The sequence below is a fragment of the Drosophila suzukii genome, chromosome X (assembly GCF_043229965.1).
Source record: "Drosophila suzukii chromosome X, CBGP_Dsuzu_IsoJpt1.0, whole genome shotgun sequence".
Taxonomy (NCBI): Eukaryota; Metazoa; Arthropoda; class Insecta; order Diptera; family Drosophilidae; genus Drosophila; species Drosophila suzukii.
In genome coordinates this window covers 14,739,459-14,755,875 of record NC_092084.1, presented here as the reverse complement: position 1 = coordinate 14,755,875, position 16,417 = coordinate 14,739,459, and the positions used below count along the sequence as shown (strand labels likewise).

Genomic DNA, 16,417 nt, shown 5'->3' with positions numbered 1-16,417 from the left:
GTTTTTGACTTTAGTTATTATTATATTATAATGATCAGTCCTACATTTTTCGATTTTTTGTAACACTATAAGAAATATCTTAAGCTGGCTTTAAAGTTTTAAAACAATGGAAAGCCTTAAAGGCCTGAAGGGAAATGTAAACCTTTTGCTTGCAGTGTCAATACTATATTTTGACCGCAATTGCGGGGGCGTCAGTGTCACCTGGCGACTCCCCCCGATTATTGGCCATAAGGTAGGTTTGCTCTGAGGTCTCGCCTTTCGGGCCCCGTCTGTTTGGGATCGCTTTCGTTCGCCGCCTAAACACGAAACTCAATTAACTTGTTAATTTATTTGAAATTTTCTTTGTTCGTCCTTCGCCATTGAAAACCACTCCGCCGGGGTTACCAAGGTGATGGTTCAGATGGGGGTTACGGTTCAGTTGGGAGCGGAGTTGCTTGAGCAAGGGGTTTCCGCCGCTCGGTCTCTGTTAATTTGGCAATCTAATTCGCGAAAAGGTTGGCAGTATATCAAATTGTAGTGATGTATTGGTGGGATGTATGAATTCAATTTTGAATCGGTTAATAATTGTTGAACGGCTTAAAAAGAGTTTTAATCCTTAAGTTGTACTAGTTAAAGTTGGTTCTAACTAAAGGTCAAATTTGAATTTAGAAATATAGTTTGATTAATCCTATTGATAAAGTACCATACATTATAAAAAAAAAACTCGCTATGGAACCATAAACCTAAAGAACCATCATAAAAGAAATGTTTTCTGAATTGAAAATTAGTACTATCTTTTAATCCTTAAGTTTTACTAGTTAAAGTTGGTTCTAGCTCAAGGTCAAATGTAAATTAAGGAATAAAGTAATTCTAATTCTCGATATGGGACCATAAACTTAAGGAACTACCAGGAAGGAAATGTTTTCTGCATGGAAAATTGAATACTATCTTAAAACTAAAATGATCCCGGGTTTTCAAGTTAACTTCCATAATTTTCACAACACTTATGCAGTTTTATTAGCTACTTCTTCACAATCTCTTCGAGGAGTTTCCTTTGAAACGCAAAACGATATAGTTCTACTAATCTTATTGATAAAGTATCATATGTTATAAATAAAAATCGATATAGGGGCCATAAACTTAAAGAACGGTCATGAAAGAAATGTTTTCTGAATGGAAAATTCAATACTATCTTAAAAAAAATGATCCTGGTTTCTCAAGTTAACTTCCATATTTTTCACAGCACTTATGCTCTTCAGTTTTGGCATCTCAATCGCAGTTTTATTAGCTACTTCTTCAAAATCTCTTCGAGGAGTTTCCTTTGAAACGAAAAAGGAGCTGGTGGCTGAGTAATTTCCATGTGGATTGGGGATTGTGGTTAGCTAAAAATCGTTTACCGTTGCTCACTTCAAACTTTGATGCCGAAGGGGGGAGGGGGGTGGGGGGTGGTTCGGAGATGGTTGATGGTTGAAGGTTGGTGGAAAATGGGAAAATGGGAAAGTGGGAAGTGTAGGCAAAGTGCGGGCAAAGTTTTTGCTTGGTATAATTAAAACTAGGCAAGAACAGCGTTGAAGACAAACGGAATTGTTTACATGTGTCTTTGTTACAGTTACAGTTATCCATTGGTGGCTGTGGATTGAGTGGAGGGGGGTTTTCAGGGGGGATACGTCGGTTTTTGGGGGTCGGAGTAGGAATATGTTATGTTTCAGCCTACATTTCAGCTGTTCGTTGTTAGCTGGAGGCATGTTTTCTCTGCCAGTCTACATATCTATTCGTGTCTGTGCTGCCATGTTGAACATTTTTCGGACAGGGTTTTATGTTTTTCCAAGGCAAAAGTAAGTGATATACCTTTAATGCCGTCTAAATTCCAGAAACTAGTGCTCAACAACATCATAAACAGATAATAACACTAAATCTGAGTAAAAAATATGTTATGACCAAAAAAGTAGGCTATACAAATTTATGGCCTAAGCAATTACGTATACGTATTATTACGCATACGCATATATATAATTTATTAAATTAGTTAAACTTCTAACAGTCGTATTCACTTAAATTTCTTTATTTGTTTTAGCTTTTTTTTGACACTGCTGGCACCACTGATCACTGTTTTTATCTATTTCCTTCTCTTTATCGCAGTGGCATATGCAAGACTTCCTGCTCACTCCTTCGGCGTCATCGTCATCGTTATCGTCATCGGCTTTGCCGAGTCACTTCGTGCACGCCCACTTTATTTAGCATTTTGTTGTTTTTTCGGTTTCCTGCGGTTTTTAATTAAAATTAACTTTGTTTATTTTGCGCTTTTACCCACGCCACCTTTCTCCCTCACACACTCTCTCTTTTCGGCCGCCTCAGCTCAGACAAAGTGATGTTGACTTTGCCCGCGTCTTTCTTTTGCGCTCTGTCTCCGTCTGTCTCTCTCTCTCTCTCTTCCTCTCTTGCTGTTGTTGTGTTATTGTTGATGCTGTAGCTGCATGTAATTGCCGCCATTTGCGTTGTCGTCGCCTCTTCTCCTACTTCCTCTGCCTCTCCCAATCCCTCTCTTTCTGCTAAGGCCAATGTGGCCAATTCAGCTATTTAATAGCCAGATCTGGTTATTGTTAGCCTTTAACTTTTATTTAAAGAGATTTTGGAAAGTGTGTCTAGCCAATGATACCTAGATATACTATCATTCAACACATACTTGTACAAACTTCAATTTGATTTCCGTTTTTCAATAAAAAATTAATTAAATATTTTTTTTTTTCGATTCTATTTGACGTAGGTATTCATTTTTAGCTATTTAGATGCGCTTAGAAAGCTACTGTTGGCAGCACTGACACCTGCTTTCTCCACCTCTCCCAACTTGTTGTTGTTAGTTTTACCTGTTGGCAGACAGACAAAAGCTTAACCAGCGGAAGAGAAGAGTTTTGCAATCATCGTCATCATCTCTCAGCGAGAGCGAACGCTACACCCCCCCCTTCCCCTAACGCGGCTTGTTTAACTTCTGTAAGTTTGTTAAAGTTTTTGTTATGCCTGCCGGTATTTGGTATTTACCCCGCTGGCCACCCCGCTGTCATTTTGATTAGTGCATTTTATTTGCATTCTGATGCAATTCACTTATTTGCAAAACTGATAAAGCTTCGGAAGGGAAAATGGGTCGAAATACAGGGAAACGCATTAGAAATGATACGGGCGCCATTTTTCATACATAAATTGGTGTAATGTGTTAAGAAACTACATATGAATGTGTGCAAACAATGTGGAGTACAGTTGCTACTTAACAGAGTAGTTAACATGCTGTTAAAGAGCTTAATGGATTTATGATAATGATCTTGCCGTTGGGCGCCATTTCTTTCAGAGTCTATAAAAGTACGGGGAAAAAAGTGAAAAGAAGTGTGTGATGTATGTGTGCAAGCAATGTGGAGTACAGTTGCTACTTACCAGAGTAGTTAACATGCTGTTAAAGAGTTTAATGGATGTATGATAATGATCTTGCCGTTGGGCGCCATTTCTTTCAGAATCTATAAAAGTACGGGGAAAAAAGTGAAAAGAAGTGTGTAAAAGGAAAAGAATCAACTGTACATACATAAGCTAATTTACACGTCTCATTTTTACCATTAGGTAATGTAAATTCTATATTGAAAACTATATTTTTGAATTACTCTCCTAATCAGTTTAGGTTATTCCGTTTTATTGTAGATCCTAATATTTGGTAACAATTCATAGAAAACTAAACTTTATAGGAAGTCCATATCCTAGGCATTGCTCTCATGGTAGAAGCGATCCATGCTGATGATTTCGTCGTTGGGCGCCATTAAATTGAGGGTCGGCGCTGTGGGTCTTGCGGGCACCTCCTGCCGACGGCTGCTCACCGAGCCAATGGAGTGACGATCGATCAGTGGATCGATTCCAATGTTGCAATTGTGACTGATGCTCCGTTCAAGCTTGGTCTGCGCGGGATGCGACAGTTGCTGCGAGGGATGCCCGATGTCTGCGGATGGGGACACGGATTCGTTTTCCATATCCATGGAACGAGCCTGCCTCTGTTTGGCATAGAGCTGCTCGATAAGCTCCCGGAAGAGCGAGGTATTCACATTGATGCTGACGCACATGAGCACGAACCAGTCACCATATCCTGCGTTGGCGAGGACCTCGCGCACATGCGCCTTGGGCATTCCGCGCAGGTGGGTGCGCAGCAGTTGGAGCCGCAACTCCGAGCAGAAGAAGAGCAGCAGGCGGTACAGGATATTAATCGCCGCCAGCATCGCAATGAACAGGAACCAAACATACAGCACCGCGAAGATCTTCTCGTTCAGGATATTCAGCGGCAGGACGCACAGAATGTCCAGGATATTCGGGGTGCCGCTTGGCCCGTAGACAAACATCTCGCACTTGGCCACCTTGGGAAAGACCCGCGATGTCATCAGGTTCCACAAATTCCAATCGTACACGGGTATGGCGGCCAGGGCATGGATATACTTGTGCCAGAACCCATTGAACACAACGTCCATCAGCCAGAAGTTCAGAAACTGTGAGGGTAGTAGTATTACTTAAATATATGTAGACTAGAGTGGACCACATTTGTATGGGCATTTTTAAAGTCAGTCTTTCACCCGCTTTAGGGCATTTACATTTTAGAAATTCGGAGTTATTTTATCTGCATTCAGATTATTTTTTTTTAATTTGTAAAAAAAAATCTGTTCATCGGCTCCAAGTTAATCTTGTTTAGATTACAACCAAAGAAATAGTATTAATGTTTCCGATAGGAGAGGAGTGAAGAAAGATTTTGTTGGACTAAACTCTATCTGCTATATGTTTTGTATGAGTATTTTTAATATATGTTAAAAATCTAAGACCATTGAGTAATGCCTAAATCCAAATATATAGTTTTTACAGTTTAAATATTATATTTAAGGGTGGGAATAAAATTATTTTTTCATTAACCCCTATTTGGAACATTAAGGTGGACCAAAAGTAAATTTTTTTTGTTGGTTCCGAAGGTATGAACTTACGCTAATGACGAGATTGAGAAGCTCGCAGAAGGCGTACTTGAGCGAGTAGCAGCAGTGGATGGGCGAGAACTGGGCGCGGAAGTACTTGGTGAGCATCTGTAGCCGGGTGCGGTAGGTGGACTCCAGGATGAGGGCGTCGCCGACCTCGCTGCAGAGCTGTTCCATGCGCTGCCCCTCCCACACCTTCCACAGGAACGAGGGAAAGTAGAAGAGCAGCGATTGGAAGAGCAAGATCATGAAGACCCATTGGTAATAGCGTAGATATAGCCTCTTGGTAACGCCCCGCGTTTCGGGTCCCACGCCCTCGGCGATCGAGATGACCCGGGCATACTGCTCATTGTGGGCCACCAGGGCGCGCAGGCTGCTCAGATTGAAGGCCTCGGCGGTGGAGGACGAGTAGAAGCCAAAGTCCCAGCTGCTGGAGCTCTCTCTGTCGCCCTCGACGGGCAGGATGTAGGTGCCCATGGTCCAGCAGTAGGATTGCACGTACTCCGTGTGCTTCTCGGAGCTGATGCACAGGATGGGCTCACCGAAGTACTGCTTCGCTGACAGCAGGAAGGTGCACGTCAGCAGGATCACGATGGTGCACTTCGAGTGCAGCGTGAAGATCGGATCGTATATGCGCACCGTCTTGAGGCGCAGATACTTGGAGAGGGGTTTCACGGCTGCATACATTGCGCTCTTCCAAAAGATTATGATCTATTCCGTTCCCTAAAGCTACTATTTGCTTTTAGCTGTCCGAAATTATGTGTGACAGTATAACTCTACTGTCACTATTCGTTAGGATTCAGAGTTGCCAGGTATTTGATTTGGGCTACGGTCAGACATTCAACTCAAGGATTGCCAAGATCTATCATGGAAAAAAATGCTATATTTCTATACATTTTTCAAAAACATTTTATTGTCTGACATTACACCTAGGTTTTGTCTGTTAAATATTCTAAATAGTAAATACATATAAATATATTACACATACATAGCTTTCGATTTTTCTTATGATTCTTATCATAATAAGTAATATCATAGTTAAATAGACACATACTTCATATACGTGGTTAATAAACAAAAGTCTCTTACAGTTTCTGTGATTCTTTTTTGTTAAAATAATTTTAACTGATTCTTAATGATAAATGTTCAATGCTCGTATTTGTTTAGTTCTTATGAATACGTATATAATATACCACCTAAAGTGGTAAAGTGGTAAAGCAGACCAATCAGCGATTAGGGACCATATTAGCACTATAATACTTGTTAGCCACTTTTGGCATTCGTTTTCAGGCGAATTCAATAAACATCCCATCAATTGAGCACATTTTCCCTGATTATGTACGATTATGAACAACATTTTCCGATTCCATCAGTCCCGAGTGTGGACTTTTCAAAACTCGTATGTATGAGGATCACGAGCTATGGGAACGCCAACGAATGGCAATAATAATAAAATGATTAATCGATGCTACATGACTGCATATACAAATAATTCCCAGCGGTGTGTCGTCATCAGCGTCATTACCCACATCGTCATCATCATCGTCATCACCATAATCAGCAGTTGGGGTGGAAGTTTGGGGGCATGGGTACCATGGGTTCCACCAGCAAATACATCGTCATCAACATAATCATCATCATCATCATCATCTGCTCGTTGGTTGCCGGTGGAAATGTTTATTGTGGGAATTCGTTGTCTGCGACGTGTCGAGTGGCGACTCCAGCATCGGCTGCTCCTCCTGTCCAAGTCCCAATCCCATTCCCATTCCCATTCCCATTCCCAGCTCCAGTTTCCAACCAACCCGCCATCCTATTCGCGCCACAACTCTCGCACAAAAATTAAATTTATGAATTGTTTCGTTAGTGCGTGACCAGAGATTTACAATAATCAGAAATCGGGAATCAGGGAACACGCTCAGGAGACTAATTAGTCCTGGTCGTAACGGGTATACCGTATACGGTGCCAAATTGTAATTATAATTTCTCGTGTCTGCCGATTGCCGACAGTCCCAGTCCCTTGGATCTCGCCTCATTGATTGTTTGGCCATAAAATGAGGATGACAATGAAATATGATTCGAAGTTCGAGCCAGTGGAAATCAAACAAAGAAGTCATAGAATTGGCCAAATTCGACTGGGCTAATTAATTATAATACATTTTGGCAGGACTCTAAGGAATAGTACTTTATTTTATTAAAGGTGATAGTAATGTTGGAAAAACTACGACTAACATGGGGTTTAGAGTTCTTTAAAGGAAGATATGGTACATTTTGTAGGAATTTAAAAAGAATTTAAAGTTATTTTATTTATTTATTTATTTTATAATTTATTTTTTGAAGATAAATATTAAATTACTGCTCTTGAATTGAGAATATTCCTTCTTAAAATCCGTGTAAGTACATTTTGGGTTCAATGTTCTCAATATCAGAAGAAAATCGTAAGAAGAGACAAGTTAAATTGAGTTTATTTAACTTTATTACAGACTGGACTTATAGTTAAGTTGTTGAGATGAATGTAAATACCGCAAATACAACTTGATTAGGCGTTCCACTTTTGAGAACATTTTTAACTCAGATGAGAACGTCAGAATTCTCTCTGTATAATAACACAAAATTCGAACATTTACGTAACGTTTAAAAACATTATGTACTAATTAAATTAACGTTTTAAATGTACACTATCATGCCATTTCATTATATTTTAGTTCCTTTTTTTTACATCTTATATTTAACACTTATAAATGCACTTAATGACGTTTTCCACTGACCTTAAAACTATGTTCTTATTATGGTTTAGGCAAATTTTAAATGTAATTAAGATTCTTACGCTTTAAGTGAGAGTTCAATAAATAATGTATAACTTTTCTAAAAGCCCTAACATTCATTCTATATTTATATAGATATTCAAAACGATTAACAATTCACAATTACCGAACCGAAGATTTCCTTTTGATTGCCAGTGGGTCATGGCTGAAAACAATGGGGCGTTAACCGACACCAATCAATGGCTGCCAGGTGCTGATCCTGATATAGTCACCCTATTCAACTCAAACAACTCCATCCGGACGCCCATTTGGAGCCCATAAAAGTTCGCTGACAGCTTTTTAAATATTTATTTAAATAAAATGCATTATTTAAAGCGATTTTTCATTGACCACAAAAACCGAAAAACGTTTGCTGTACTGCCCGAGAGCTATTGCAATAGCAATAGCAGGGTGCTTTTTCATATGGGGGGGTGTTTCAAGGGGTTCCCGGGGTTTTGGATGGCCAGGATGGATGGCCAGAAAGGATGGATGGCCAGGAAGGATCTGGGGAAAAAACCACCCACCGCCCAGCTTTTTTTTCTGTGCGAACATTGCGTTGGGCCATGGCTACGCATTTCGTGCTTAAATAAATAAATTTAACAATTATGCGTGGTTGCGGTTGTTTTGGCTTTGATGGAGCCCAGGCATAATCCTATTACCGGGCGATTCGCCAGTTGCCACTTTTCCATTCGACACTGCCCCGATGACGACTCCACATACCCATTTCCATTTCCATTTCCATTTCCAATGGCACTCCCCATTTTAACTGACCCCCCCCCCATGGACGTAACTCCCGAATGCGGTGACTGCTATATGGTCAACGGTCGATGGTCCGATGGCGGTTTACTTTTCTGCATAAATATGGCAAAAGCCAAAGCAGCTGGATGGGCTTTGGGCTTTGGGCTTCGCCTCGGGTTGGCTTAAACGGGCCCTCGATTATGTGATGACCAATTTAGTTAAACTTTGTTAAAGGTGGCTGCGATTTGCCGAAAATGCACGCGGCTTGTTTGCATTTTCATAATTGTTTGGGTGCGATGGGTGTTTTTTGATTTAGTTGCTGTTAGCCCGGCCATAACATATTTATAAAATATAAAAGCTTTTAATTATCAGCTCGTATTCATTTGATGGGTGTTTATTATCTGTAGCAATTTTCATTAAATGATTCGTTTGATTATATAGCATTCCTTTTTCATTTACTTTCAAAATTATGAGTTTCAATTAGGTTTTGAAATCGATACATCTAATAAAATTAATCTATTTTTTATCTGATTTTTTTTAAACAGAATGTGTCTTATGGCATTAAAGCGATTACTTTAGGTTTTGATTTAATGACAGATGACAGGGATAAACAATTGAAAAATTTTAATGGGAGAAAAATAATAGCATGTCACTACATTTTAGCCTGAAATGCAGCGTTTTTTGTTGAATGGTGAAACTCATTATTAAATCATTTGGTTGGCTTAACACGTATGAATAGATTATCCTGAATATACAGTACCCGTCAATAGTGTTTTCTCAATTGAAATTATTTTGGCACGTTTTTATATTGTAATACTTGTGCTTGTTCTGAAGAATTCGCGTTTTTAGTTTTTTGCTTAAGTCAAAACTAAACGAAATATATTTTATAAAAAACTTAAACTAGTTAAATTATATATGATTTTGAAATGCCTGCCAAAACATTCATTTTTTACTGGGGATAAATGAGATATACATTATATAAGGCTTGTGCTGAAGAATTCGCGTTTTTTTTTAGTTTTGCGGTTTTTTAATCGTAGGCTACAGCAAAATGCCCAACTGTTTTTGGCAGCCTGCTACCTATACTTCCACCTACTTTTTTTTTTTTTACCAATTTTCGCATTTTTCATAATGGGATGTCTATTTTTTCAAAAAATGAAAAAAAATTAAAAATTTCTGGGCTTGAATGTCAAATTGGAAATCACGAAATAAACGAGCTCAGCAAGGTATGACATTCCTCATTCGGACATTTTTTTGAATTATAGCAGCCATAACACTGATATTTTTATAATTTTTGACAAGTTTTTTATATATTATATAAGGCTTGTGCTGAAGAATTCGCGTTTTTTTATTTTCGCTTGCGTGATACCTACAATAAAATAATTATAACGAAATAATTTAATTAGTTTAAATATAAACACTCAAGTTATTGACTTTGCAATGCAATTTGCGGTCCCTGTCTGCCATTATTCCAGTGAGACTCTTCCGCCTACTGGCTCCCCAAAGAGCTCCAATTGCTTAAAGTTACAAGTATTCTCCTGGCCAATGGGCCGTGATGGCTGATGAAAGGACCCGTAAGCAGTTCTAAAGAGATATGCGGTTGTCGGTCCTGCCTCGAACCGCCCCAAACCCGCCCCCGGAATTTGCACCGCCAGGGCTCCTTGTCAAATGCACTTGAAATGCGCGACCACTTACCGACCGTCGTCACTCGGAAAAGGATTTCCCCGGCGCATCGACCTGCCCCCCAGAATGCTCCAAAATGGTCTGTTTTGGGGGGTCCCTGCCACTTGACTCGAAATTTATGCGTTTAATAATGCATTGTACAGTCGGACATGGGACGTTCGAGTTCCTGGAAGCGGTGCTCTATGAGGGGTCCCGCGTTGACATTGCTTACCTCAAAGGCCACACCCTCATCACCCTCATCATCATCATCATCATAATCGTCTTTGGGGGGCCCTGGCCGTTATTGTGTGCCAACATGGTCGTCAATATGATGTCGTACGTTGGCCAAGACAAAGACAAAGACGCAGGCCAAGTTAAATTAAAGGCGACGATATCAGCATATGTTACGAGTGTGCCTATATACATACACATATGTGTCCTGACATGTTCCTGCCGTGCATTGTTCGATTAATGACTTAACGACGTGAGTTGAATAACTTTGATTTAGTGTCATCTCATTTTGCGTGCCGCACAGAACACACCGAGCTTTGTGGAGCTCTGGAGCTCTGTGGAGCTCTGGAGATCTTCCCTCCAGACTCCCAGCTAATTATATTTATTTACTGGGCGTGCCCAGAGTAGGATAAGGAGTGTTGGACAAGGGAGACATCTCTGAGGCCGCCTTGAGCCTTTAATTATTATCAGAATCCCCGTAGCAATCAAACGGTGGCGCATGATGAACATATTTGATATGATATTTCCAACAAGGACTCTCATCCGAATAAAATTGCTACATCGCCGAGAACAATATAAAAAAGGGATTAAGTAAGGAAGATCTGGAGAGCGGGGTAAGACATTTTAAGTGGACAGAGTTTAGCGTTTTAATTTAATAAATCGTACATTTGTTATGGCAAAAGAAGCTGAGGATTATATAGGTTTATTTAATAATTGGATGTCACTGCTGGGTTCTTCCTCTCATTTCTTTTATCACACAATGTTTGTTAAAAATTCCATTTGATAAAAAACCTTTAACAATGTACGAATAATACGAATAAAACCATGGTAGTACATGATTTTTGCGATAACATTCGAGATCCTGGCCTGTGATTATGTTTGCATCGGTTTCATTTTGCTGCAGCCGACCATATACGGATATGAATTAGGAGCAAAAGGTCCTGTTCCGGTTCTGATCACGTTTAATTATGCCTAATGAATGGCCAGTTGACAGGGCACGTCTCCCGTTTCCCAAAATTTCGCTTTTCGAGGGCAGGCTGCCGGTGGAATTTCCCACACGATTTTCTATTAGTACATAACGCCCAGCACCCCAGTTCCCCCCACTACTCGAAATCTATTCTAGACTAGGGTTTTTCGCTCGTTATTTGTAATTTGTTGTAAGTTTTCGTTTCAGTTTTTATACTCGATACCTCGATAACCGAGGTTTGGAAGGGTATATTGAATTAGTGTTAAGATTATGTAAGTTTGTTTTTTAAATACCCAGTTAATGTATGTTATGGATAATTACTTTTGATTAAAACATATACTATTTTAAATTAGCACTTATAAATGAAATCATGGCCTTTATAAGAAAATTAGTATTCATTTTTATTATGGGTAGGGAGAGGTTTGTAGGTAGGCACGCTTTGTAGGTTGGGACAGTCAACTATATTTTAGATTCTTCACTACAATTGTATTTTTGTTGCCTATTTATTGATATTTGGTGACAAAATTTTGAAGCTAAATCCAGATTTTGTTGATTTTTTACATCACATCATTTTTTTTACTTTTTAGGAACTCAAAAAAAAATCATTAAGAAAAATCTTTAATATTTTTTTTATCATTTCTTATTGAGTTATACATTTTTAAATTGGGACACCCAAGCCTACAGTCTGTTTTCTTGAAAACTCCATTTGGAGGCACTTTTCCCACATTTTTTTTTTGGAAGGGTATGCTACAATATTTTTCATCTTGACAGTGGGTAATGGGTATTTCGTAGTCGGTGCACTTGATTTTTGAGCTCTATCCTGTTATTGTTAATGTTGTAGTGGGCTCCCGGCTTGCCGGTTGCCACACATGCTGTCCGCACTCCCTGCCCTTCCTTGAACCCTCTGACCCCAGTGAACCCCACTGCCCCCGACCACCCTCCAGCACCCTCCCCTTTGCCACCCCAAAACTAGAGGACCGTCGTTGTTTTTATCGACATTGAAATGTGGCCCCAAAACAGTTTCAGCTCATAAAAATACAATTTGCTGCTGCTTATTTTTTACGATGCACCAGAGGGCGATGCTTGGTTGCTCCCGGGGTCTTGGCTCTGTCTCATATCCTGTCCGATTAGCTCGGACTCCAGCTCCAGCTCCATCTCCATCTCCATCTCCAGTTCCAGTTCCTCCTGGTAGTCGGCACCAACGCCTTGCCCAATCGTTGGCCAAAAACTATTTTCGAGCACGAAATGGTGCGGACACATGCTCCAAGTGCGTCCAATGTCCACTTTTTCCTATCCCCATACGCTTCCTGGAGGACAGGGTCCTTCGCAGATGCAATCAGCGTTGGATCAGCAGGTCAAAGAGTCTTTGAAATTAGTCCTAAGGCTTCATCTTTTCAATAAACTATTACAATTTAAACAAAATTAAATATTATTATTAAAAAAATGAAATATTACAACAATTCGGTACTCAAGTAACTTTAATGAACCAAATTCAAATCATCATATTTTGATGAAAAACTTAATAGTTTACAAAGGAATAATAGCTTGTACTTAAAAATAAGTTCACAATAAATGGTCAATTTACATATTTAGGCTTTCTTTAAATGTTATATTGAACAAATGTAGTTAATTAGTACTTAATACTTTGATTTTGATATGAAAATATTTTTATCTAAAAGAAAATAACCTTAAGTTAATAAGTCTAATATCGTATCTAATAGTTAGAACCTTTATTCTTTTCAGCGTACTATTTTTTTATTTTTTTTTCTTATTTTCTAAATGTTTTTGTTAATAAATCGAGGGATTTTAAACTTTTATTTTAATTTTTGTAATAACATAACTTAAAATAGATGTGTTATAGTATGTTTTGTATAATCATTTTTTTTGGTATTTATTTCAGTATTTTATTTTAATGATGAGTTCAATATGTATTTATTCATTTTAACCATTCTATATGTTTTAACAGTGTACAAACTATTAATAAATTTTTATCATGTCTCTACTGAACAATATACTAATTATTAATTAATTTCTATCATGCACCTACTCATACATTTAATTTTGAAAAATAAATCAAATTTGGATTGATGGTATTGTGGGTCTTAGCCCTTAGGATAGTGTATAAATAGTTCGCCTGACCAGGGCCAATACCCCAATGCCTTTTCCTTTGTTTTGTCTATTTGGTGCCTTTTTTTGGTTCGGTTTCCGTTGCGTTTGTAGTGGTTCGGAGGGGGCGTGGCCACATGCAGCTGGGCTCCGGCATTTAAAACGTTTAAGGGATTTGTTTATGTGCCGAACCGAGTTGGACCAAACCGGACTAGTTCAGGTGGCTGGATATATTTCGGTTCCGTTTCTCCATTTGGAATTGGCAAAAGTTTGCCCAAAACATAAAAACAATGAGCGGCCAGAGCGAGAACGGCCTGAATGAATGAGCCTATCTATTCATAATCCTGCTTAATAATCCCATGAACCATTCGGATCCTTCATCCCCCTGCCCATTTCCCTGACTTCCATTTGCCCCTAACTCCTGCCTGGTCAAATCTTGTTTTGGCATTTCCGGGAGGTCAAGGGATATTAAATAAATTAGCCTCAAATCGGTAAAAAGAGTTGGATGGGACTGCGAATTCGGAGGAGTTGCAAAAGCACTATGCTAAATTACATGGGGAGCTTTTATTTTGAAGGAACAATTTTTTAATAATTTTAAAACGGCACAAAAGAAAACATAATATTAATATACGAAAAAATGAAACATTTTGATATTATTTACTATCCTGCACTCAAATAATAGATTGCTTCGATTCAAAAAATTAAAAAGGCAATAGAATTAGCGGTAAAAAAAAGTACCATATTCTAGTATTTTTTCTGGGATTATTGAGAACGATGAATTCTTTAATGTTATGTGTTCCAAATGTATTTTGTATTGCTTTTAATAATCCCAATTTTTAAATATAAAAAACTATTTGTCAAAGAAACATTATCAAATGCATGCGAATTTCACATATTCATATTAAAAATTTCCGAACCGCAATAATACTTTTTGCAGTTTTTTTTGTGTCAATAAACCATTACTATTATTTTGAGAACCCTTTTTATTTCTGCCACCGATTGGACACCATTTTTGAGCTTATTGCGAATAAGTTGCCCTTTTTCTATATTAATATATACATATTATCCTTTGCATTCGATTGGACCCTTTCGCACACATGCACCCGTGTGTGTGTGTGTGGTGTGTGCACACAGGCCACATCAAAGCTATATATGTACATGGGAAGTATATGCATTTGGCAGGGCGGTAGGTGGGCGTGGCAATAGAGGGTGGGGAAGTGCGTGCGGTCGGCGATAGAGGGCGTGGTGGTGGTAGTCGGTGGGCAGAAGGAGCCATTGCACTTATTGTATAATTATGCAGTTTAATGAATACTAAAAAGATGCCAGACTGGGGTGTTTTTCGCAATAAATACAAAGCTGCGAAGGGGGGTTGAGCAGAATAAGCCGCAGCACAGAAAAAGCAAACAAAAAGGCAGCAAAATGAAAATAAACGTATGTATAAAATTAAGAAAACGAAATGAAGAACATGCAACAGCAGTGTATCTGTGTGAGTGGGTGTCCTTGTGCCTGTGTGTGTGTGTGTGTGTGTGTGAGTGTGAGTGTGTTTGTGTTTGTGCCAGTGGCCGCCATGTTGATTATTATAGTTATTATTGCGCCGGGTTAGGGACTTCTGGGTCTTCAACTTCAGCGAACGAGCGCTGCAGTGCAACACACAAATGTGTTGCAGCATTTCAGGCGCCGTGGGCCACAAAACCGGACAACTAGACTCTGCCACTTCACCAGAAGACTCCTCCTTCTGTAACCCCTTCTCGACCCCTTCTTTTTTCCCCTTCCTTAACCCTTCCCCGTAGAGATAACGATGCGGTATTTAACATAAAACGTTTTGCTTATTGCCCTTTTTGCCCATGCCCATCTCGGAGCTCCCATCTGGAGTTATTTTCCGGTTTTAAGGGAAAAATTGATACTCTCGACGATTCGGTTCGGTTTGGGCTCCTGCCACTTGGCTTAAGTGAATTCCAGAAGCGATTGTATCTCTTTTAGCCCACGCATTATATGTGGGTGTGTATTAGCATAAAAAGATTGAAAATTGAAAAGAACTTGTAGTTGGGAACATACAATACATATGACATACTTTTCCAATCTGATTGCCTCAAGTTAAATTTTAGGGAATTTGTTCATTCACTTTCAAAAAAAAGGTACACATTTTCAACCCTATAACTTACAATAAAATCGATAAAAGTAACACCTAATCATGTTAAGCTCAAAAATTGATATTTCCAAAATATAAATATCATTGTGTTTCTACCACCTTTAAAATTTCTTATAAAGGAAATTGCGCTTATATTTCTATTTTCATTTTCTATTTAATATTTTAAAATCATTAGTGTATTTCAATCGAAAATATTTTAATTCCCTTGCTTATTTTGGTTGCAGGCAATTACGCTCTTTCTGTATAATATTTATTGTATTATAAATACAAGATACAACAAAATGAGCGTTAATTCACTGGGCTTTATGGCATGCACCCTTTAGTTTTTCACCAAAAATGTTAATGCTCTCTAGGAAGCAGAGTCAAAATTTCTGGAAAGTGAAATCTGAAACAGGCCTGTAAATAACTTTTCTTTTTATCCGATCTAACAACTTTTTCTTTTCATAATTAGTATTCCTTGAATATCCGCAGTGGAAGTTGTTGGGCAGATAGCGCGGATATCCGCAGCCATTCGCAGCAGACTTAAGCATGAACTTTACACTTTCCACTCTCTATTTTCTGGCCATCCTGCCACTGCGTTTTTTAATTTGGTTCCTCCTTGAGCTGCGTATGTGTGTGTGGGGGTGCGGCTGTAAGTGTGTGTGTCATTTTATGCATGAATTTTTTAATAGCTTAAATATGCGCCAATAAAACTTTAGCACGCTCATCTTATCGCCAGTGCCTAGGAAGTTCTGAAGAGCCAGAGAACGCCACCCCACCCCATCCCGCCAGATGACCCCATCTTCCACCCTTTGTGACCGCCTCA

At 38.9% G+C, this 16,417-nt stretch overlaps 1 protein-coding gene across 1 annotated transcript; it reads right to left on the bottom strand.

The window, feature by feature from the left end:
- Positions 1-3,611: 3,611 nt before the first annotated feature.
- On the bottom strand, positions 3,612-5,751 carry Inx6 (Innexin 6). The gene is made up of 2 exons (XM_017086628.4): positions 4,974-5,751; positions 3,612-4,490 (listed from the first exon to the last, which is right to left on the bottom strand). The coding sequence occupies exons 1-2, from the start codon at positions 5,646-5,648 to the stop codon at positions 3,717-3,719; spliced, it is 1,449 nt and encodes a 482-aa protein (XP_016942117.2). The 5' UTR covers positions 5,649-5,751; the 3' UTR covers positions 3,612-3,716.
- Positions 5,752-16,417: the final 10,666 nt, after the last annotated feature.